This window comes from Mustela nivalis (genome assembly GCF_964662115.1).
Source record: "Mustela nivalis genome assembly, chromosome: 9".
Classification (NCBI taxonomy): domain Eukaryota; kingdom Metazoa; phylum Chordata; class Mammalia; order Carnivora; family Mustelidae; genus Mustela; species Mustela nivalis.
In genome coordinates, this window is record NC_139028.1 from 104,836,359 (window position 1) to 104,858,929 (window position 22,571).

General features: G+C 38.2%; 1 protein-coding gene across 1 annotated transcript in view; it reads left to right on the forward strand.

The window, feature by feature from the left end:
* Nucleotides 1-1,440: 1,440 nt before the first annotated feature.
* The window catches only part of LOC309840361 (uncharacterized protein), a gene marked incomplete at its 5' end in the record, with an annotated part of 36,575 nt that continues 15,444 nt past the window's right edge, over nucleotides 1,441-22,571 (forward strand). The window contains one exon of the mRNA XM_082682414.1: nucleotides 1,441-2,360. Within this exon, the coding sequence (XP_082538540.1) occupies nucleotides 1,441-2,360 (920 nt within the window). The remainder of the gene's footprint in view (nucleotides 2,361-22,571) is intronic.

Consider the following 22,571-nt stretch of genomic DNA (forward strand, 5'->3'; position numbering starts at 1 on the left):
GTTCGGTTGTTGTTATATCCTTTCAGAACAGGCAGGCACATTTTATCAGTGTTCAGTATTATTAGTATTAGAGTTAATGTTTTGACCCCTTGGGCACTGAGTTTAACAGTTTATTATTATTATTTTTTAAGGTTTTATTTGTTTCTTTGACAGACAGAGATCACAAATAGGCAGAGAGGCAGGCAGAGAGAGCAGAAAACAGGCTCCCCACTGAGGAGAGAGCCCGATGCAGGGTTAGATCCCAGAACACTGGGATCATGACCTGAGCCTAGGGCAGAGGCTTTAACCTACTGAGCCACTCAGGTGCCCCCTGATTTTAACGGTTTTGTGATACTTTTTTTTTTTCGCCAAAATGAAGTAAGAGCTATAGTTTAATACTTTGCACCAAAGCAGTATATACTTTTTAGTTAAAATATTTCAGGATTGGGACCCATGTGCCTATAGTGAGCCTGTTAAGGTAAGAAAGTGGCTCAATTCAAAGAAATACAAGGCGGTAAAACAGATCTAGTGAAAAAGAATCTTTGGAGGCAATTTGCCCCTCCAAGCGTGCTGTCCTACCGGGAAGTTCCAGAAAGTGGGGCATGAAAGGATGAAAACTCCTGCTTTAGGCTGGAAAGTGAGCAGAGAAATGAGTTCAATTATAGGAAACCACAAATATGGTAGAACCCTGTACAGTACAGCAATCCTTTTCCCCAAAGATCTGATCATCGCCCAATGTTCATGAAAAGGTGGTAAAAGCACTTTCTGAAATTGGCAGGTGGAGTCTAACATTTAAAGCTAGTAACTCAGGACACCAGGGTGGATCAGTTAGTTAAGCAGCTGCCTCTGGCTCAGGGCATGATTCCAGGGTCCTGGTATGGAGCCCTACATTGGGCTCCCTGCTCAGTGGCTAGCCTGCTTCTCCCTCTCCTACTCCCTCTGCTTGTGCTCTGTCTGTCAAACAAAAATAAAATCTTTAAAAAAAATTATGAGATCACTGATGTCTAAAGATGTTACTGAACTTCCAGGACTCAGCACAAATTTAGTCACTGGGGAACAACTGAGAACGATAAGATTGCCCTTGAAGAACAGAAAACCTCAATGTTGATTTGAACCAGAGATTCAAAAATCACTCTTAAGATATACTACTGCAATTGCACCTCAAGATTGACGTAAGAAAAAGCCCCAACATTCCATCTTCTAAATTATTCATCTTCTTGTTCATAGTGATATTGTTAGTTTATGTGTACTCTAACAAACTATATACATAGAGGGTATACATTGTATGTACTTTGCACACTGCTTTTTGTACCCTTAGCACTCACTATGGTGTTTGTATCATAATAAATTATCAATATGTATTTGTTGGATACATGAATGACTTTTAAAATAAAAGTTTTAGAAGTTGACTGTTTTCAGTACATTAACTTTCTCTTCTGTATGATCAAACCCACAGAAGCAATGGGACACGAAAACATCACAGAATTTATCCTCTTGGGTCTTTTTAGTGACGAGGATGCAAAGGTCACCTGCTTTGTGGTGTTCTCACTTTGCTACATTGTGATTCTGTCAGGAAACCTGTTCATTCTTCTCACCATAAGAGGCAGCCGCCTTCGTGAACAGCCCATGTACTTTTTCCTGAGCTACTTGTCATTCATGGACATCTGTTTCACTTCCACAGTGGCTCCCAGACTGATCACAGACCTATTGGCTGAGCAGAACACCATCTCCTACGACAGCTGCCTGGCCCAGATGTTTTATGCCCACTTCTTTGGTGCCACTGAGATGTTCATCTTGGTGGCCATGGCCTATGACCGTTATGCAGCCATCTGCAGACCCCTTCACTATATGGTCATCATGAAAAGACAAGTATGCTATGTTCTTTTGATGGCCTCGATTCTTGGGGCATTTCTCCATTCAATCCTACAGGTATTGATTATTATTGAACTTCCCTTCTGTGGCCCCAATGAGATAGATCACTATTTATGTGATATTTTCCCTTTGCTGAAGCTGGCCTGCGCAGACACTAGCCTGTTGGTTATTGTGGTCATTACCACCACAGGAATGATATCCGTTGTGACCTTTGTTGCCTTGGTAATTTCTTACATCATCATCCTGTCCACCCTGAGGACACGCTCATCCCAGAGCTGCCGCAAAGCTCTCTCCACCTGCAGCTCACACATCACTGTTGTGTTCTTGTTCTTCCTGCCCCTCATCTTCACGTATGTCCCCACAGCTGATTCTGTCAGTAACGACAAAGTTTTTGCCCTATTTTACACCATGTTTGCTCCCATGTTTAACCCTTTCATCTACACGCTGAGAAACACAGACATGAAGAATGCCATGAGGAAAATGTGGTGCCGAGACACACGGTTTGAAGGGCAATGAAGTCTCTGGAGTTCAAACCCTTGGCTGGCTCTCATTCTATCCACAGAATCCTAATGTCACCAAGTAGAGAGATGGTTTGCTGTCATCAAACATTGTAAAATGTGAAGGGAAAAGGCCCCTCAACTACCTCTTCCTGTTTCTTTAGTTTTCTGACCTGGTATAAGGGGAACAAATCCCACGAGCTCCAGGTCCCTTCCCACTTTGATATTGTGGAACTTATGTTTGGTGTTCTGGAACATTCTCTCCTTCATGGTCCTTGACATAGTGGAAGTTATAGCACTTTTATCAGGGCACACTGTAAACATTGTTGGGTTTGACAGTTATGCTGTGCTTTAGGGAACAGATCATTAAGAGACCTCTTATGGAGAGAGAGAAAGTGGTCCTAAGTACTCCATTTTTCAGTGGTGTCCACTTCAATAAAATAAGGAAGCAATGCCTAAATTTTTACATGTTTTTGTATATTTTAACACTTTTTACATAAACAATGCTGCTAAAATAATATAATGCAATGGAATTACATAGTCACACTGTCCTTATAGACAGTCCTTAACTCTTAGTACCCTGTTGATGGTGTATTCCAGAAATTACAAGTTTCAAATTAGATAATGAACGTCACTTTCAATCCTTTAAATGTAATTCCATGGTGTATTTATGACCCCATTTAAAAATCACTCATGAGCATATAAACTGATGTTTTTTGTAAATGTGCAAAATGGAAAATCTCCCATTCTATAAAGGATCCTGAGTTTAAGAAGTCACATAGCTTAGTGTGTCTAATTGCTCAGTAGGTTAAATGGTTAACCAACCATTAGAGCATCTAATGTTGACTCAGATCCTGATCTCAAGGTCATGGGATTGAGCCTGTCACATACTCCCTGTTCAGTGGGAGTCTGCTTGTCCCTCTTCCTCCCCCCTTCCCCTTCCTCCCTTACCCCTCCCCGATTCCTGCTCTTTCTTTCTCTCAAATAAATAAATAAATAAATAAATAATAAAATCTTTAAAGGAAAAAAAATGTAGGCACTTAGCTGAATAGATGGATATTTAAATACATGGGGTGCATTTTGTTATCCCTCCCTGCTATCTATGCAAGCAGCATATTACACATTTTTTACCCACCATTTACACTATGCAAAACTGTCTCCATTTTACTCAGGCAGGCCCTTATACTAGTGGCACAGACTTGAAAGGCACAGACTTGTTATTTTCTTGTGCTCCATCCTCTTGAACACAGTCCCCACAAAGAAATTGTGTTGTATTTACTTGAAGAAATTGTCCTTTGTGCAACAGAAATCTGGTTTTTCTTTTTGTTTTGGAGTATAGTCAATACACGGTGTTGCATTATTTTCAGGAGTACAGCATAGTAATTCCACAAATCTCTGTGTTTTGCTGTGCTCACCACAAGTGTAGGTACCATCTGTGCTATGTTCACTACACGACGCCTTTTGCCAGGACTTATTCATTCCATAACTGGAAGCCTGTCTCTTCTACTTTTCTTCAACCATTCTGCCCACCTTCCCTCTGGGGACCATCAGTTTCTTCTCTGTATTCATGAGTCTGCAGGAACCTGGTTTTTAAGATGAGTGCATTTACAGAAATTAGCCACAGTTGATGATGATTCAGCAATAGATTTTTTTTTTTCTTCCCGAAGGACCCTTACATGTGTACTGCCTGCAAGTTAGGGAACTTAGCACATAAAGGGAGGCCAAAAAAAATAATGAAGTGTGTTGAAAGGAGATAAGAAAGAGAATAGCAGATTAAATCAGGATTTTGTTTTGATGCTGATCTGGTGGCAATTACGTCTCCAATTCAGAGATGTGAGGGTGAACAGAAATGTCTATAGCTGCATGGGATAGTGCCTAATTCTGGTGGTTTTGTTTATTTGTTTTTAATTAGCCTATTATTGATGCATATGTAGGCTACATTCTCTGGTAATGGATTAAATTTGCTTATTGTAACAAATTTTCTGTTTGGTTTTTCCCCAGTAAGACAGGCTTTCAGAAGTCCTTGTGAACCTGGCTCTTATGCATCTTTTGTTCACCGTCTTCTTATAACTTAGAAACAAAGGAAGGGTGGAAAGGAACATACCCAAGAGTAATAAATGTGTCCTTTTTATACAGTGTGTTATTCATGGATGAGATAGTGAAGAGGGAGGTTGGCTACATGCTTAGGTATTTAGAATTTGACCTTTATGTATAAACCCAAGATTAGGTGCTGTCCCTCATGCCCATTATCTCTTGCTTGGCCTTTCATACTGCTTCTTTCAAAGTACCTTACACTAAACATATTGGAGGTTTTACTGACTCAAGAGTATGCCTCAGACCCTACTTCTACAGTCAGCTCAATAATGCTGTGTAACAAGCCACTTCAGTATTTACAGCTTATACAACAAGCATTACATTATTGCTCATGTGTCTGCAAAAGGTAGGGTTCAGCTGATCTAAGGAAGGTTCAGATATGAGGTTCCTCAGGAATAAAACAGAAATATAAACCTAGTCTTTGCTGAAATTGAAAGTTCATCTTCTGGACATGTGATGTTTGTCATTACCATTGGCTGTTATGAAATTTCAACATTGTCTATCTCTCTTTATACTCTGGTGCACTTGGCTGGTGGATTGTTTAAACACTGAAATGTAAAATAAAGAGTATTTTGAAGATTTGAATAAAGTAATAAGGTTGCATTATACCTCAAAACAAAAATTGTCATTGTGAAAGATATGGATATATTGAAACTGTCAAAATGAGGCGTTCCTGATGAGTTATCATAAATATAGTGAAATTCTAGAGACTGTGACATGTGACAAATGTTTTTTTCCTCAATATGTTTAAATGAAAAAGGTAGTTACATACAGAGGAACATGAAAACTATTCTTACATATTAAACTGAGAAGTGCAAGAAAACATGTTTAAAAACGTTTTTGCTCCTCCCTGGAACAGGAATATAACCACTGTTTGGAAGACAGTGGGAGACACATTTTTATAACACTTTTATAACTGTTACATAACAGTTTTCCACTGTTATGTAAACTAATTTAACCATCTGGAAAATGAGAAGACTGCCATTTATTTTTGTCAATAAGGACTCTAATCAAAGTCTCATCTGTCATCTTGTAACAGCAAGGTTATAAAATTATAAAAACTATAAAACTCCAGTGGATGGCAGCCAGTGCTGTGATCATACATCTATGAAATAAAATGGCATAAACCACACTCACCCCTACTGTAACTGAGGAGAGTCTAGGTTTTAATGAAATAAATGATCTCTTTCCAGAGAACCAAGAGTAGACTCCCTGAGCTCCTCTGATTGGGATTGGCCCTGAGGACCTTGGTGAACAGGAATAAATGTATGAAGTCATTGGTAGAAACCTGAATACTATTCCATATGTCCTGCTTCTTGGTTTTTGAGAGTAATAAATTACTCAGCTTTTACCTTTTTAAGGATGTTAGAACTTCAGTAGAACTAATGTCTCTTGGTAGTCAAGATTTAAGTACAAAGATGTAGAAGAAAGTAAAGTGTATTGTGGAGAAAAGTTACAAATGGCTAATATTTATTAATTCTTGTTCACTCTTCAAGAGTGTAGTTTGGGCTCTATTGGTTGTTTTAATGAAATGGTTGTTTCTCAAAAACAAAGGTTTCAAGGTCTCTCAAGCCAAACTTTAGGAATTATACAAGATCTTTACCACCTTCTTTTCATGTGGTTAAAGGTTACATGAGAGATGTCTCATAAAATAAGATAAGATGTCTTATCTGGGCAGCTTAGTGACTGCACAGTACATCAACCAGTAAGGTTCGTAATATCCCCCTCAAAGTAGTGAGAACACTGAAAACAAGATATTTTAATGAATATATTTTAAGGTAACCTTTGACAGGAAAGTTACTATTGGAAATGAAAGGTTTTCCAGGTAAGTAATTAGGAACAGCATTAAAAAGAAAATGGAGTTCTTTATAGATTCTGGATATCAACCTTTTGTCTGTACTGTCATTTGCAAATATCTTCTCCCATTCCATGGGTTGCCTCTTTGTTTTCTTGACTATTTCCTTTGCTGTGCAGAAGCTTTTGATTTTGATGAAGTCCCAAAACTTTATTTTCGCTTTTGTTTCCTTTGCCTTTGGAGATATATCTTGAAAGAAGTTGCTGTGTCTGATATCGAAGAGATTACTGCCTATAATCTCCTCTAGGATTCTGATGAATTCCTGTCTCACATTGAAGTCTTTTATTCATTTTGAGTTTATCTTTGTGTATGGTGTAAGAGAATGGTCGAGTTTCATTCTTCTACATATAGCTGCCCAGTTTCCCCAGCACCATTTATTGAAGAGACTGTCTTTTTTCCACTGTATATTTTTTCCTGCTTTGTCAAAGATTATTTGCCCATAGAGTTGAGGGTCCATATCTGGGCTCTCTACTCTGTTCCACTGGTCTATGTGTCTGTTTTTATGCCAGTACCATGTTGTCTTGGTGATCACAGCTTTGTAGTAAAGCTTGAAATCAGGAAGCATGATGCCCCCAGTTTTATTTTTGTTTTTCAACATTTCCTTAGCAATTCGGGGTCTCTTCTGGTTCCATACAAATTTTTGGATCATTTGCTCCAGCTCTTTGAAGAATACTGGTGGAATTTTGATTGGAATGGTATTAAAAGTATAGATTTCTCTAGGCAGTATAGACATTTTAACAATGTTTATTCTTCTGATCCAAGAGCATGGAATGGTCTTCCATCTTTTTGTGTATTCTTCAATTTCTTTCATGAGTGTTCTGTAGTTCCTCGAGTACAGATCCTTTACCTCTTTAATTAGGTTTTTCTCAGGTCTCTTATGGTTCTTGGTGCTATAGTAAATGGAATTGATTCTCTAATTTTCTTTCTGTATTTTCATTGTTAGTGTATGAGAAAACCACTGATTTCTGTACATTGACTTTGTATCCTGCTACATTGCTGAATTGCTGTATGATTTCTAGTAGTTTGGGGCTGGGGACTCAACACACACAAAACAGACAATCATATCAAAAAATGGGCAGAAGATATGAACAGACACTTCTCCAATGAAGACATACAAATGGCTATCAGACACATGAAAAAATGTTCATCATCACTAGCCCTCATGGAGATTCAAATTAAAACCACATTGAGATATCACCTTATACCAGTTAGAATGACCAAAATTACCAAGACAGGAAACAACATGTGTTGGAGGGGATGTGGAGAAAGGGGAACCCTCTTACACTGTTGATTGGAATGCAAGTTGGTGCATCCTCTTTGGAGAACAGTGTGGAGATTCTTCAAGAAATTAAAAATAGAACTTCCCTATGACCCTGCAATTGCCCTCCTGGGTATTTACCCCAAAGATACAGATGTCGTGAAAAGAAGGACCATCTGTACTCCTATGTTTATAGCAGCAATGGTCACGGTCGCCAAACTGTGGAAAGAACCAAGATGCCCTTCAATGGACGAATGGATAAGGAAGATGTGGTCCAGATACACTATGGAGTATTATGTTTCCATCAGAAAGGATGAATACCCAGGTTTTGTAGCAACATGGACAGGACTGGAAGAGATTATGCTGAATGAAATAAGTCAAGCAGAGAGAGTCAATTATCATATGGTTTCACTTATTTGTGGAGCATAACAAATAGCATGGAGGACATGGGAAGTTAGAAAGGAGAAAGGAGTTGGGGGAAATTGGAATGGGAGGTGAACCATGAGAGACTATGAACTCTGAAAAACAATCTGAGGGTTTTGAAGGGGGTGGGGGGTGGGAGGTTGGGGTACAGGTGGTGGGTTTTATAGAGGGCATGGATTGCATGGAGCACCGGGTGTGGTGCAAAAATAATGAATACTGTTATGCTAAAAATAAGTAAAAAAAAGTTAAAAAATATAAAAACAAAAACAAAACAAAAAACTTCAAAAAAATAAAAAAAATAAGATAAAATGGAATCTTGTCACAGTTACTAAGAATGTGGTAAAATGGAATATACTGAAAGCATTTATTTTTTTAAAGTTTCTGTATAAATTCTAATTAGTTAACATACAGCATAATAGGAGTTCCAGGTGTACAGTTTAGTGACTGCATACTTACATAACACACACAATGCTCAACCCAACAAGTGTACTCATATCCCCATCACCTAATTAACCTGCCGTCCTATCCACCTACTTTCTGGTGACCATTAGCTTATTCTCTATGGTTAAAAGTCTGTTTCTCCGGTTTGTCCCTCTCTCATTGTGTACTTATATTCATTTGTTTTGTGTCTTAAATTCCACGTGAGTGGAATCATATGCTAGTTTCCTTTCTCTGATTGACTTGTTTTGCTTATCATAATACTCTCTAGTTCCATCCTTGTCATTAAAAATGACAATAACTCATTCCTTTTGAGGACTAAGAATACATATATAGATATATAGATATAGATATAGATATGTATATATCTATATACCTATATATAGATATAGAGATATATATCATGTATGTATATCTATATATATAGATATGTATATATATACATATATATACATATGTATATACATACATATATATGTATGTATATCTATATATACTATATCTATACTATATCATTATATCTGTATATATATATTTATATATAGATACACAGATATATCTATATATAGGTATATAGATATGTATATCTATATATAAAGCCAGATTTTATCCACTCATCATTCACTGGACACTTGGAATATTTCCATAATTTGGCCATCATAGGTAATGCTGATATAAACACTGGGATGCATGCAACTCTTTGAATAATATTTTTGTACTCTCTGAAATCAATGAATTTTAAAAGTTCATTGTATAACTGATGCCATACACATATTCAAGGCATGGCTGCTAATATGGTCTACTCAATATCAGCAGCAAAATTCTATTGGAAATTCTAACTAGTGAATAGGCACTCATCCTTTTCTAGGAAAGCACAAACAGCAAAGAAAGCTGCTTCCTGATGCAAATGTAGTTTCTCTCTATAATTAGAGAAAAGTATCCTGAGTACTTCTCAATGCCTTAGATGCCTTCTCTTATTCCATTGATATGACCCAACAGTGAATGAAATAATATACATTTTTCCTTCAAATCAGGTTTTACCTTTCTGTACTTCAATCTCAGAAATATGTCCAATCAATGTTGTATTTAAATTCTTATTCAGTCTTGACAACATACATTTTACTTCCTTCCCTCTTAGCATTGTAGAAAACTCTTGTAGCACCTATATCCCAATCCAACAAATTAGCTGAATATCATGAGGTGTTTATAATACTGTGTTTAAAAAATCCCATACATAATGTCTCTGTTATCTTAATAGTCAAAGGAAACATATGAAAAATCATTTAAGAAAGAAACTACACATATTTATATATACAGCCTTTCAGCTTTTGGTTCACTAGTATGGAACTTTTTAAGGATAAACTACTCATATAATGAAAGGAATTACTTTTTTTTTTTAACTTTTTATTTTTTATAAACATATATTTTTATCCCCAGGGGTACAGGTCTGTGAATCACCAGGTTTACATACTTCACAGCACTCACCAAAGCACATACCCTCCCCAATGTCCATAATCCCACCCCCTTCTCCCAAACCCCTCCCCCCAGCAACCCTCAGTTTGTTTTGTGAGATTAAGAGTCACTTATGGTTTGTCTCCCTCCCAATCCCATCTTGTTTCATTGATTCTTCTCCTACACACTTAAGCCCCCAAGTTGCATCACCACTTCCTCATATCAGGGAGATCATATGATAGTTGTCTTTCTCTGCTTGACTTATTTCACTAAGCATGATACGCTCTAGTTCCATCCATGTTATCGCAAATGGCAAGATTTCATTTCTTTTCATGGCTGCATAGTATTCCATTGTGTATATATACCACATCTTCTTGATCCATTCATCTGTTGATGGACATCTAGGTTCTTTCCATAGTTTGGCTATTGTGGACATTGCTGCTATAAACATTCGGGTGCACATGCCCCTTTGGATCACTACGTTTGTATCTTTAGGGTAAATACCCAATAGTGCAATTGCTGGGTCATAGGGCAGTTCTATTTTCAACATTTTGAGGAACCTCCATGCTGTTTTCCAGAGTGGCTGCACCAGCTTACATTCCCACCAACAGTGTAGGAGGGTTTCCCTTTCTCCGCATCCTCGCCAGCATCTGTCATTTCCTGACTTGTTGATTTTAGCCATTCTGACTGGTGTGAGGTGATGTCTCATTGTGGTTTTGATTTGTATTTCCCTGATGCCCAGTGATATGGAGCATTTTTCATGTGTCTGTTGGACATCTGGATGTCTTCTTTGCAGAAATATCTGTTCATGTCCTCTGCCCATTTCTTGATTGGATTATTTGTTCTTTGGGTGTTGAGTTTGCTAAGTCCTTTATGAACTAGTGTCCAGAATCTGGTTTTATATGATATGTCATTTGCAAATATCTTCTCCCATTCTGTCAGTTGTCTTTTGATTTTGTTAACTGTTTCCTTTGCTGTGCAAAAGCTTTTGATCTTGATGAAATCCCAATAGTTCATTTTTGCCCTTGCTTCCCCTGCCTTTGGCGTTGTTCCTAGGAAGATGTTGCTGCGGCTGAGGTTGAAGAGGTTGCTGCCTGTGTTCTCCTCAAGGATTTTGATGGATTCCTTTCACACATTGAGGTCCTTCATCCATTTTGAGTCTATTTTTGTGTGTGGTGTAAGGAAATGGTCCAATTTCATTTTTCTGCATGTGGCTGTCCAATTTTCCCAGCACCATTTATTGAAGAGGCTGTCTTTTTTCCATTGGACATACTTTCTTGCTTTGTCGAAGATTAGTAGACTGTAGAGTTGAGGGTCGATTTCTGGGCTCTCTATTCTGTTCCATTGATCTATGTGTCTGTTTTTGTGCCAGTACCATGCTGTCTTGATGATGACAGCTTTGTAATAGAGCTTGAAGTCCGGAATTGTGATGCCACCAACGTTGGCTTTCTTTTTCAATATCCCTTTGGCTATTCGAGGTCTTTTCTGGTTCCATATAAATTTTAGCATTATTTGTTCCATTTCTTTGAAAAAGATGGATGGTACTTTGTTAGGAATTGCATGAAATGTGTAGATTGCTTTAGGTAGCATAGACATTTTCACAATATTTATTCTTCCAATCCAGGAGCACGGAATATTTTTCCATTTCTTTGTGTCTTCCTGACCTTAGCGGAAAAGCTTTCACTTTTTCTCCATTGAGAATGATATTTGCGGTGGGTTTTTCATAGATGGCTTTGATGATATTGATGTATATCCCTTCTATCCCTACACTTGAAGAGTTTTGATCAGGTGCTTTTTCAGCATCTATTGAGAGTATCATATGGTTCTTGTTCTTTCTTTTATTGATGTGTTGTATCACATTGACTGATTTGTGGATGTTGAACCAACCTTGCAGCCCTGGAATAAATCCCACTTGGTCGTGGTGAATAATCCTTTGAATGTACTGTTGAATCCTATTGGCTAATATTTTGTTGAGTATTTTTGCATCTGTGTTCATCAAGGATATTGGTTTATAGCTCTCTTTTTTGATGGGATCCTTGTCTGGTTTTGGGATCAAGGTGATGCTGGCCTCATAAAATGAGTTTGGAAGTTTTCCTTCCATTGCTATTTTTTGGAACAGTTTCAGGAGAATAGGAATTATTTCTTCTTTAAATGTTTGTTAGAATTCCCCCGGGAAGCTGTCTGGCCTAGGGCTTTTGTTTGTTTGGAGATTTTTAATGACTCTTTCAATCTCCTTACTGGTGATGGGTCTGTTCAGGCTTTCTACTTCTTCCTGGTTCAGTTGTGGTAGTTTATATGTTTCTAGGAATGCATCCATTTCTTCCAGATTGTCAAATTTGTTGGCGTAGAGTTGCTCATAGTATGTTCTTATAATAGTTTGTATTTCTTTGGTGTTAGTTGTGATCTCTCCTCTTTCATTCATGATTTTATTTATTTAGGTTCTTTCTCTTTTCTTTTTGATAAGTCGGGCCAGGGGTTTATCAATTTTATTAATTCTTTCAAAGAACCAGCTCCTAGTTTCATTGATTTGTTCTATTGTTTTTTTGGTTTCTATTTCATTGATTTCTGCTCTGATCTTTATGATTTCTCTTCTCCTGCTGGGTTTAGGGTTTCTTTCTTGTTATTTCTCCAGCTCCTTTAGGTGTAGGGTTAGGTTGTGTACCTGAGACCTTTCTTGTTTCTTGAGAAAGGCTTGTACCGCTATATATTTTCCTCTCAGGACTGCCTTTGTTGTGTCCCACAGATTTTGAACCATTGTATTTTCATTGTCATTTGTTTCCATGATTTTTTTCAATTCTTCTTTAATTTTCCAGTTGACCCATTCATTCTTTAGAAATATACTGTTTAGTCTCCATGTATTTGGGTTCTTTTCAGACTTCCTTTTGTGTTTGAGTTCTAGCTTTAGAGCATTGTGGTCTGAAAATATGCAGGGAATGATCCCAATCTTTTGATACCGGTTGAGTCCTAATTTAGGACCGAGGATGTGATCTATTCTGGAGAATGTTCCATGTGCACTAGAGAAGAATGTGTATTCTGTTGCTTTGGGATGAAATGTTCTGAATATATCTGTGATGTCCATCTGGTCCAGTGTGTCGTTTAAGGCCTTTATTACCTTGCTGATCTTTTGCTTTGATGATCTGTCCATTTAGTGAGGGGAGTGTTAAAGTTCCCTACTATTATTGTATTATTGTTGATGTGTTTCTTTGATTTTGTTATTTATTGGTTTATATAGTTGGCTGCTCCCACGTTGGGGGCATAGATATTTAAAATGGTTAAATCTTCTTGTTGGGCAGACCCTTTGAGTATGATATAGTGTCCTTCCTAATCTCTTACTATAGTCTTTGTCTTAAAATCTAATTGATCTGATATAAGGATTGCCACTCCTGCCTTCTTCTGATGTCCATTAGCATGGTAAATTCTTTTCCACCCCCTCACTTTAAATCTGGAGGTGTCTTCGGGCTTAAAATGAGTTTCTTGGGGGCAACATAGAGATGGGTTTTGTTTTTTTATCCATTCTGATACCCTGTGTCTTTTGACAGGGGCATTTAGCCCATTAACATTCAGGGTTACTATTGAGAGATATGAATTTAGTGCCATTGTATTGCCTGTAAGGTGACTGTTACTGTATATGGCCTCTGTTCCTTTCTGATCTACCACTTGTAGGCTCTCTCTTTGCTTAGAGGACCCCTTTCAAGATTTCCTGTAGAGCTGGTTTGGTGTTTGCAAATTCTTTCAGTTTTTGTTTGTTCTTGAAGCTTTTAATCTCTCCTTCTATTTTCAATGATAGCCTAGCTGGATATAGTATTCTTGGCTGCATGTTTTTCTCGTTTAGTGCTCTGAAAATATCATACCACCTCTTTGTGGCCTGCCAGGTCTCTGTGGATAAGTCAGCTGATAATCTAATATTTTTACCATTGTATGTTACAGACTTCTTTTCCCGGGCTGCTTTCAGGATTTTCTCTTTGTCACTGAGACTTGTAAATTTTACTATTAGGTGACGGGTTGAGGGCCTATTCTTATTGATTTTGAGGGGCGTTCTCTGAACCTCCTGAATTTTGATGCTCGTTCCCTTTTCCATATTGGGGAAATTCCCCCCAATATTTCTCTCCAGTATACCTTCTGCTCCCCTCTCTCTTTCTTCTTCTTCTGGAATCCCAATTATTCTAATGTTGTTTCGTCTTATGGTGTCACTTATCTCTCGAATTCTCCCCTCGTGGTCCAGTAGCTGTTTGTCCCTCTTTTGCTCAGCTTCTTTATTCTCTGTCATTTGGTCTTCTATATCACTAATTCTTTCTTCTGCCTCATTTATCCTAGCAGTGAGAGCCTCCATTTTTTATTGCACCTCATTAATAGCTTTTTTGATTTCAACTTGGTTAGATTTTAGTTCTTGTATTTCTCCAGAAAGGGCTTTTATATCTCTCGAGAGGGTTTCTCTAATATCTTCCATGCCTTTTTCGAGCCCGGCTAGAACCTTGAGAATTGTCATTCTGAACTCTAGATTTGACATATTACCAATGTCTGTATTAATTAAGTCCCTAGCCTTTGGTACTGCCTCTTGTTCTTTTTTTTGTGTGTTGAATTTTTCCGTCTTATCATTTTGTCCAGATAATAGTATATGAAGGAGCAAGTAAAATACTAAAAGGGTGGCAACAACCCCCGAAAATATGCTTTAACCAAATTAGAAGAGATCCCAAATCGTGAGGGGGGAGAAAGGGGATAAAAAGAGGTTCAAAAAGGAAGAAAGAAAAAAAAAAGAAAAAAGAAAAAAAAAGTAAAGTATTTAAAAAAAGAAAACAAATAAGAAAAATATAAAAAAGAGAAAATATATATATATATTGGATAAACTAGTTAAAAAACGTTAAAAAAGAAAAAGGTAAAAGTTAGAAAAAAAAATTTACCAGAAGGCGAGAAAAAAAACAAAAAATGAAAAAGAAAAAAATTAAATTAACTGCAAGACTAAAAAAAATCACAGGATAAAAGCCATGAGTTCCATGCTTTGCTTTCTCCTCCTCTGGAATTCTGCTGCTCTCCTTGGTATTGAAACCGCACTCCTTGGTAGGTGAACTTGGTCTTGCCTGGATTTCTTGTTGATCTTCTGGGGGAGGGGCCTGTTGTAGTGATTCTCAAGTGTCTTTGCCCCAGGCGGAATTGCACCGCCCTTAGCAGGGGCCGGGGTGGTAATCTGCTCCTGTTTGCTTCAGGAGCTTTTGTTCCCTGAGCGCTTTCCGTAGAGTTCTGGAGGATGAGAATACAAATGGCGGCCTCCTGGTCTCCGGCCCGGAGGAGCCGAGAGCCCAGGGCCCCACTCCTCAATGCGCCCTCAGAGAACAGCGCCCAGTTACTCCTGTCTGCCTGACCTCCGGCCGCGCTCCAAGCTCACCGAGCCTGTGACCGGTCCAAGGTAACACCGAGCTTTGAGCTTACTGTCGGCTCTGTCTCTGTAGCTGGCTTTCCCGTTCCAATACCCGCAAGCTCTGCGACACTCAGACACCCCTGATCCTTCTTTGACCCTGCGGGACCTGAGGCCACGCTGACCCCCTTTGGCTTCGCCCCGGTTTAGCCTCTGGAGCGATGTCCCTCAGCGGAACAGACTTTTAAATGTCCTGATTTTGTGCGTGGTTGCTCCACCGCTTGCCAGGAGCCAGCCCCTCCCCCCGGGGTCTATCTTCCCGTCGCTTTGGATTCACTTCTCCGCCAGTCCTACCTTTCAGAAAGTGGTTGTTTTTCTGTTTCCAGAATTGCTGTTCTTCTTCTCTTCGATCTGCTGATGGATTTTCAGGTGTTTGCAATCTTTAGATAAGCTATCTAGCTGATCTCCGGCTAGCTGATGTAGTCTCAGCCTGCTACTTCTCCGCCATCTTGACTCCTCCCCCTATCACTGTTTTTGACCAATGTATTATAATTTTTCTCTTAGTGTAGTGTGCATCATGGTATTGTGCCTTGTTTGATTATTGGCTCAGTTGATATATAGTTCTCACTAAATTCTGGAACCATTTGGCCATTATTTCTCTTTTCTGTCATTTCTCCCATCCTGGTCTTTGAAGATTCCAATTATTCATCCATCAGGCTGTTTGAAGTTTTTTCTTAACTCATGGATACTCATATATTTTTTTTCAGTCTTTTTTTCTTTTTCTTTTTCTTTTTTTCTTTTTTAGTCCCTTTGCTTTCATTTTGATGGTTTCTATTTTAGTGTCTTTCAAGTTCACTAATCTTTTCTGCTGCAGTGAACAATCTATTCATCTGCTATTTTCAACTCAGTTACTGTATATTTAATCATTAGACTTTTAAAGTGACTTAAAAGTGTAAAAAAAAGGCTCTTTTTTGGTATTCTCAATGTCTATACTTAACATATTCAATCTTTTTCTCTACTTTCTTGAAGAAATACAGTGACAATAATGATTTTATGGTACCCGTTTACTAATTCTATAATCATGGTTATTTGGTGTGTGTGTGTGTGTGTGGCATTGAATGGGTTGTTTTTGTTTCCATAAAATGAATGATATATTCTTGCCTCTTTACATGCTTGGTAATATTTGATTGGTTGTTACATATTATGACTTTTATCTTGGTTGCTGGATATTTTGCATTACTATAATTGTTTTAACTTTGTTAAATGAGACTAGAACAATGTTTAGTTTATGACTAAGGTTTCCTCCCTATTGAGGCAATGCACTTTTTAATATTTTACGTGGTACTCTATGTATTATGGGTTCTCTATTCTGGTGGGTGGGAAGCCCAAACTTTTCCAGGTCCTATATGAGTGCCAGGGATTGCTTCCTGCAATTCCCCCTGATATCTGAAACATACACAACATCTAAAGGTCTCAAATCTCCACAAGTTAGCACATAAATTAAAGATTTCCCCAGTAAAATTACTAATAACATACATTTTTAACTAGACAAATTGTTTTCTCTTGAAAAATAAATAACAAAACATGAGCAGGTAATTTGGGCAAAAATATGGGGGGAAAGGTCTATCAGATACAATACAGTATCCAGAGGAGGAGGAGTCAAGATGGCAGAGAATGACATCAGGTAGCAGGAGATCAGCTAGATAGTTTATCAAACCATTCCAAACACCTACAAATACAACAGGAGATCAAAGAAAAGAATATCAATTCTAGAAACAGAAAATTGACCACTTTCTGAAAGGTAGGACCAGTGGAGAAGGGAATCCAAAGCAACAGGAAAATAGACCTCTGGGGGAGGGGCCAGCTCCTGAAAAAGCAGCGGAGCACAAAATCAGAACTTTGAAATGTCTGCTTCACTGAAGGACATCGTTCTGGAAGCTAAGCCGAGGCGAGGCCCACATGGGGACAGAGTGGTGTCAGGCCATACAGGGTCACAAAAGGATTGGGGGTGTCTGAATGTAGCAGAACTTACAGGTATTAGAGCAGGGAAGTTAGCTACAGAGAGAGAGCCAAGGAATGGTATCTCAACTCAGGGTTACCTTAAATTGTGATCTGTGGCACAATGAGGCCACTGCTCTTTGAGAAAGGATCCCACAAGGTCCGAGGACACCCCCCAGAAGAAATCAGGGTTCTTCAGGGTTTGGAGACTCCAGGCAGGGCTGTGTGCCAGAGACAGAGACACTTGGTTACAGGCTGGGTGAGCTTGGAATGCAGCTGGAGGCCAGGGAGATAGGATTGATTGAGAGCTTTTCCCCAAGGGTGCACTGAAGAGTGTGGTGCCAAGCTCTCAGCTCCTCCAGGCAAAAGATTGGGAGGTCACCATTTTCATTCCCATCCTATGAAACTCTACAGAGAACATTTAGGGAACTAAAGCTCTGGAAAGCAAACCCGAGCAGGTTATGTAGCCGGCCCCTGGTAAGGGCAATGCAATTCTGCCTTCGGCAAAGACACTTGAGAATCACTACAACAGGCCCTTCCCCCAGAAGATCACAAAGATATCCACCCAAGAACAAGTTAACTTACCAAGGAGAATAGCAGAATTCTAGAAGAGGAGAAAACAAAGCATGGGATTCATGGCTTTCTCCCCAGGATTTTTTAATTTGCAAAGTTAATTAATTTTTTTACTTTTATTTTTTCTTATGCTAATTTTTTAACTTTTACTCTTTCCTCCTCTTATGTTTTTTAACTAGTTTATCTTAACAATACTTTCATAAAAAGAAATCTTTTTTGAACCTTCATTATTTTTTGAAGGTTTTATTTATTTATTTAACAGACAGAGATTACAAATAGGCAGAGAAGCAGGCAGAGAGAGAGGAGGAAGCAGGCAGCCAGACAAGCAGAGATCCCAATGTGGGGCTTGATCCCAGGACCCTGTATCATGACCTGAGTCAAAGGCAGAGGACTTAACCCACTGAGCTGCCCTGGCGCCCCAGTGAACCTTCATTATTATAGTCATATTTTATCCTTCATTGTATCTAACTTTATTTTTTGTATACACATAGGTATTTTTTCCTCTAAAAATTTTGGGATACAACTCCTTCTAATAAATCAAAGTATACCCTAATCCTAGCACAGGGTATTGCTCTAGTGTCCAGCCTGAGAAAATTTTCTCCACTTTCTTTTTATTTATTCTCCCAACCAACTTATCTTATCAAGTCCTTTTTTAGAAATTAAAAAAAAATCATCATATTTACAGTCATATTCCGTCCCTTCATCATGTTTACCCTTATATATGTTTTTCACTCTTTAAAATTTTAGTAGGTAGTTTCTTCTAAGAGACCAAAATACTCCCTAAATTAAGTGGGTGACACTGTTCTATTTACCAGTCTAACATATATATATATATATATATATATATATATATATATTTGTTTTTTTATATATATTTTCCTTTATTTTTTCTTCTTTTAGTTTCTTTTTATTCCTGAACTACTTTTTACCCCCTTTCTTCCCCCCAAGATTTGGGGTCTCTTCTGATTTGATTAAAGCACATTTTCCTGTGGTCTCTACCACCCTTTTAGAATTTTATTCTTTGCTTCATATATTCTTATCTGGATAAATTGACCAGGTGGAAAAACTCACCACCACCACAACAACAAAAGAACAAGAGGCAGTCCTGAAGGCTCGGGACCTAATCAAGGCAGACATTGGTAATATGTTAGATCTAGAGTTCAGAATGATGATTCACAAGGTGCTAGCTGGACTCAAAGAAGGCATGTACAATATTAGAGAAATGCTGTCTGGTTAAATAAAAGCCCTTTCTAGAGAAATAAAATAATTAAAATCTAACCAAGTTGAAATAAAAAAAAAAGTATTAATGAGGTGCAATAAAAAAAATGGAGGTTCTTACTGCTAGGATAAATGAGAGAAGAGAGAATTAGTGATGTAGAAGACAAAATGACAGAGAATGAAGAAGCTGAGCAAAAGAGAGACAATCAACTACTGGACCATAAGGGGAGAATTCAAGGGATAAGTGATACCATAAGATGAAACATCATTAGAATAATTGGGATTCCGGAAGAAGAAAGAGAGAGAAGAACGGAAGGTATATTGGAGAGAATTATTGTAGAGAATCTCTCTAATATGGCAAAGAGAACAAGCATCAAAATCCAGGAGGCATAGATAATCCCCCTCAAAATCAATAAGAATAGATCCACACTCCATCTTCTAATAGTAAAATGTACAAGTCTTAGTGACAAGGAGAAAATCCTGAAAGCAGCCTGAGACAAGAAGTCTATGACATACAATGATAAAAATACTAAACTGACAGCAGACTTATCCACAGAGACCTGGCAGGCCAGAAAGAACAGGCATGATATATTAAGAGCAGGAGAAAAAACATGCAGCTAAAAATACTATATCCAGCTAGGCTATCATTGAAAATAAAAGGAGAGATAAAAAGCTTCCAGGAAAAACAAAAATTAAAATAATTTGTAAACACCAAACCAGCTCTATAGGAAATATTCAAAGGGGTCCTCTAAACAAAGAGAGAGCCTAAAAGTAGTAGATCAGAAAGGAACAGAGACAATATACAGTAACAGTCACCTTACAGGCAATACAATGGCACTAAATTCGTATCTCTCAGTAGTAAACCTGAATGTAAATTGGCTACACCCCCAATCAAAAGACACAGGGTAAGCGTGCTTGGGTGGCTCAGTGGTTAAGCCTCTGCCTTCAGCTCGGCTCATGATCTCAGGGTCCTGGGATCAAGTCCCACATTCGGCTCTCTGCTCAGCAGTGAGCCTTCTTCCTCCTCTTCTCTCTGCCTACTTGTGATCTCTGTCAAATAAATAAATAAAATCTTCTAAAAATTAAAAAAAAAAAGACACAGGGTATCAGAATGGATAAAAAAAAATCAATATGCTGTCTACATGAAACTCATTTTAGAGCCAAAGACACCTCCAGATTTAAAGTGAGGGGTTGGAAAACAATTTATCATGCTAATGGATATCAAAAGAAAGCTGGGGTGGCAATCCTTATATGAGATCAATTAGATTTTAAGCCAAAGACTATAATAAGGGATGAGGAAGGATACTATATCATACTCAAAGTGTCTGTCCAACAAGAAGATCTAACAATTTTAAATAGCTATCCCCTGGTGTGCCTGGGTGGCTCAGTGGGTAAAAGCCTCTGCCTTCGGCTCAGGTCATGATTCCCAGGGTCCTAGGATTGAGCCCCGCATCAGGCTCTCTGCTCCACAGGGAGCGTGCTTCGCCCTCTCTCTCTGTCTGCCTCTCTGCCTACTTGTGATCTCTGTCTGTCAAATAAATAAATAAAATCTTAAATAAATAAATATGTCCCAAACATAGGAGCAGCCAACCATATAAACCAATTAATAGCAAAATCAAAGAAACACATTGACAATGATACAATTATAGTAGGGGACATTAACACTCCCCTCACTGAAATGGGCAGATGATCCAAGGAAAAGATCAACAAAAAAATAAGGCCTTCAGTGACACACTGGTACAGATGGACATAACAGCTATATTCAGAACATCCCATCCCAAAAGCAACAGAATACTCATTCTTCTCTAGTGCACATGGAACATTTTCCAGACTAGATCACATCCTGGGTCATAAATCAGGCCTCAACTGGTATCAAAAGATTGGGATCATTCCCTGCATATTTTCAGACCACAAAGCTCTGAAGCTGGAACTCATTTACAGGAGAAAATTTGGAAAGAACCCAAATACCTGGAGACTAAAGAGCTTCCTTCTAAAGAATGAATGAAATACCACCTAACACAAGTTAGAATGGCCAAAATTAGCAAGACAGGAAACAACATGTGTTGGAGAGGATGTGGAGAAAGGGGAGCCCTCTTACACTGTTGGTGGGAATACAAGTTGGTGCAGCCACTTTGGAAAACAGTGTGGAGATTCCTTAAGTAATTAAAAATAGAGCTTCTCTATGACCCTGCAATTGCACTACTGCATATTTACCCCAAAGATACAGATGTGGTGTAAAGAAGGTCCATCTGTACCCCAATGTTTATAGCAGCAATGGCCATGGTCGCCAAACTGTGGAAAGAACCAAGATGCCCTTAAGCATGCGAATGGATAAGGAAGATGTGGTCCATATACACTATGGAGTATTATGCCTCCATCAGAAAGGATGAAGACCCAACTTTTGTAGCAACATGGACAGGACTGGAAGAGATTATGCTCAATGAAATAAGTCAAGCAGAGCGAGTCAATTATCATATGGTTTCACTTCTTTGTGGAGCATAACAAATAACATGGAGGACATGGGGAGATGGAGAGGAGAAGAGAGCTGAGGGAAATTGGAAGGGGAGATGGACCATGAGAGATTATGGACTCTGAAAAACAATCTGAGGGTTTTGAAGGGGTGGGGGGGTGGGAGGTTGGGGAAGCCAGGTGGTGGGTATTAGAGAGGACACGTATGGCAAGGAGCACTGGGTGTGGTGCATGAACAATGAATTCTGTTACACTGAAAAGAAATAAATAATTTTTAAAAATCCAAAAAAATTACCTAAAAAAAAAGAGAAGTGGGTCAATAAAGAATAAAAGGGCCAATCAGAAAATTAAAGAAGAGTTGAAAAAAAATCATGTAAACAAGTGATAATGAAAACACAACAGTTCAAAATCTGTGGGACACAGCAAAGGCAGTCCTGGAGAGCAAAATATATAGCGATACAAGCCATTCTCAAGAAATAAGAAAGGTCTCAAATACACAACCTAACCTATAGCTAATGGAGCTGGAGAAAGAACAACAAAGAAAACCTAAATCCAGCAGGAGAAGAGACATAGTAGAATCAATGAAATAGAAACAAAAAACAAAAACAAACAAACAAAAAAATAGAACAAATCAACAAAACTAGGAGCTGGTTCTTGAAAGAATTAATAAGATTGATAAACCCCTGGCCAGACTTATCAAAAAGACAAGAGTAAGGACCCAAATAAATGAAATCAGGAGTGAAAGAGCAGAGATCACAATTAAAACCAAAGAAATACAAACAATTATAAGAACATATTATGAGCAACTACACACCAGCAAATTTGACAATCTGGAAGAAATGGATGCATTCCTAGAGACATATAAACTACCACAACTGAACCACGAAGAAATAGAAAACCTGAACAGACCCATAACCAGTAAGGAGATTGAAGCAGACATCAAAAATCACCCAACAAATAAGAGGCCAGGGCCAGATGGCTTTGCAGGGGAATTCTACCAAACACTTAAAGAAGTAATCCCTATTCTCCTGAAACTGTTCCCAAAAATAGAAATGGAAGGAAAACTTCCAAACTTATTTTATGAGGTCAGCATTA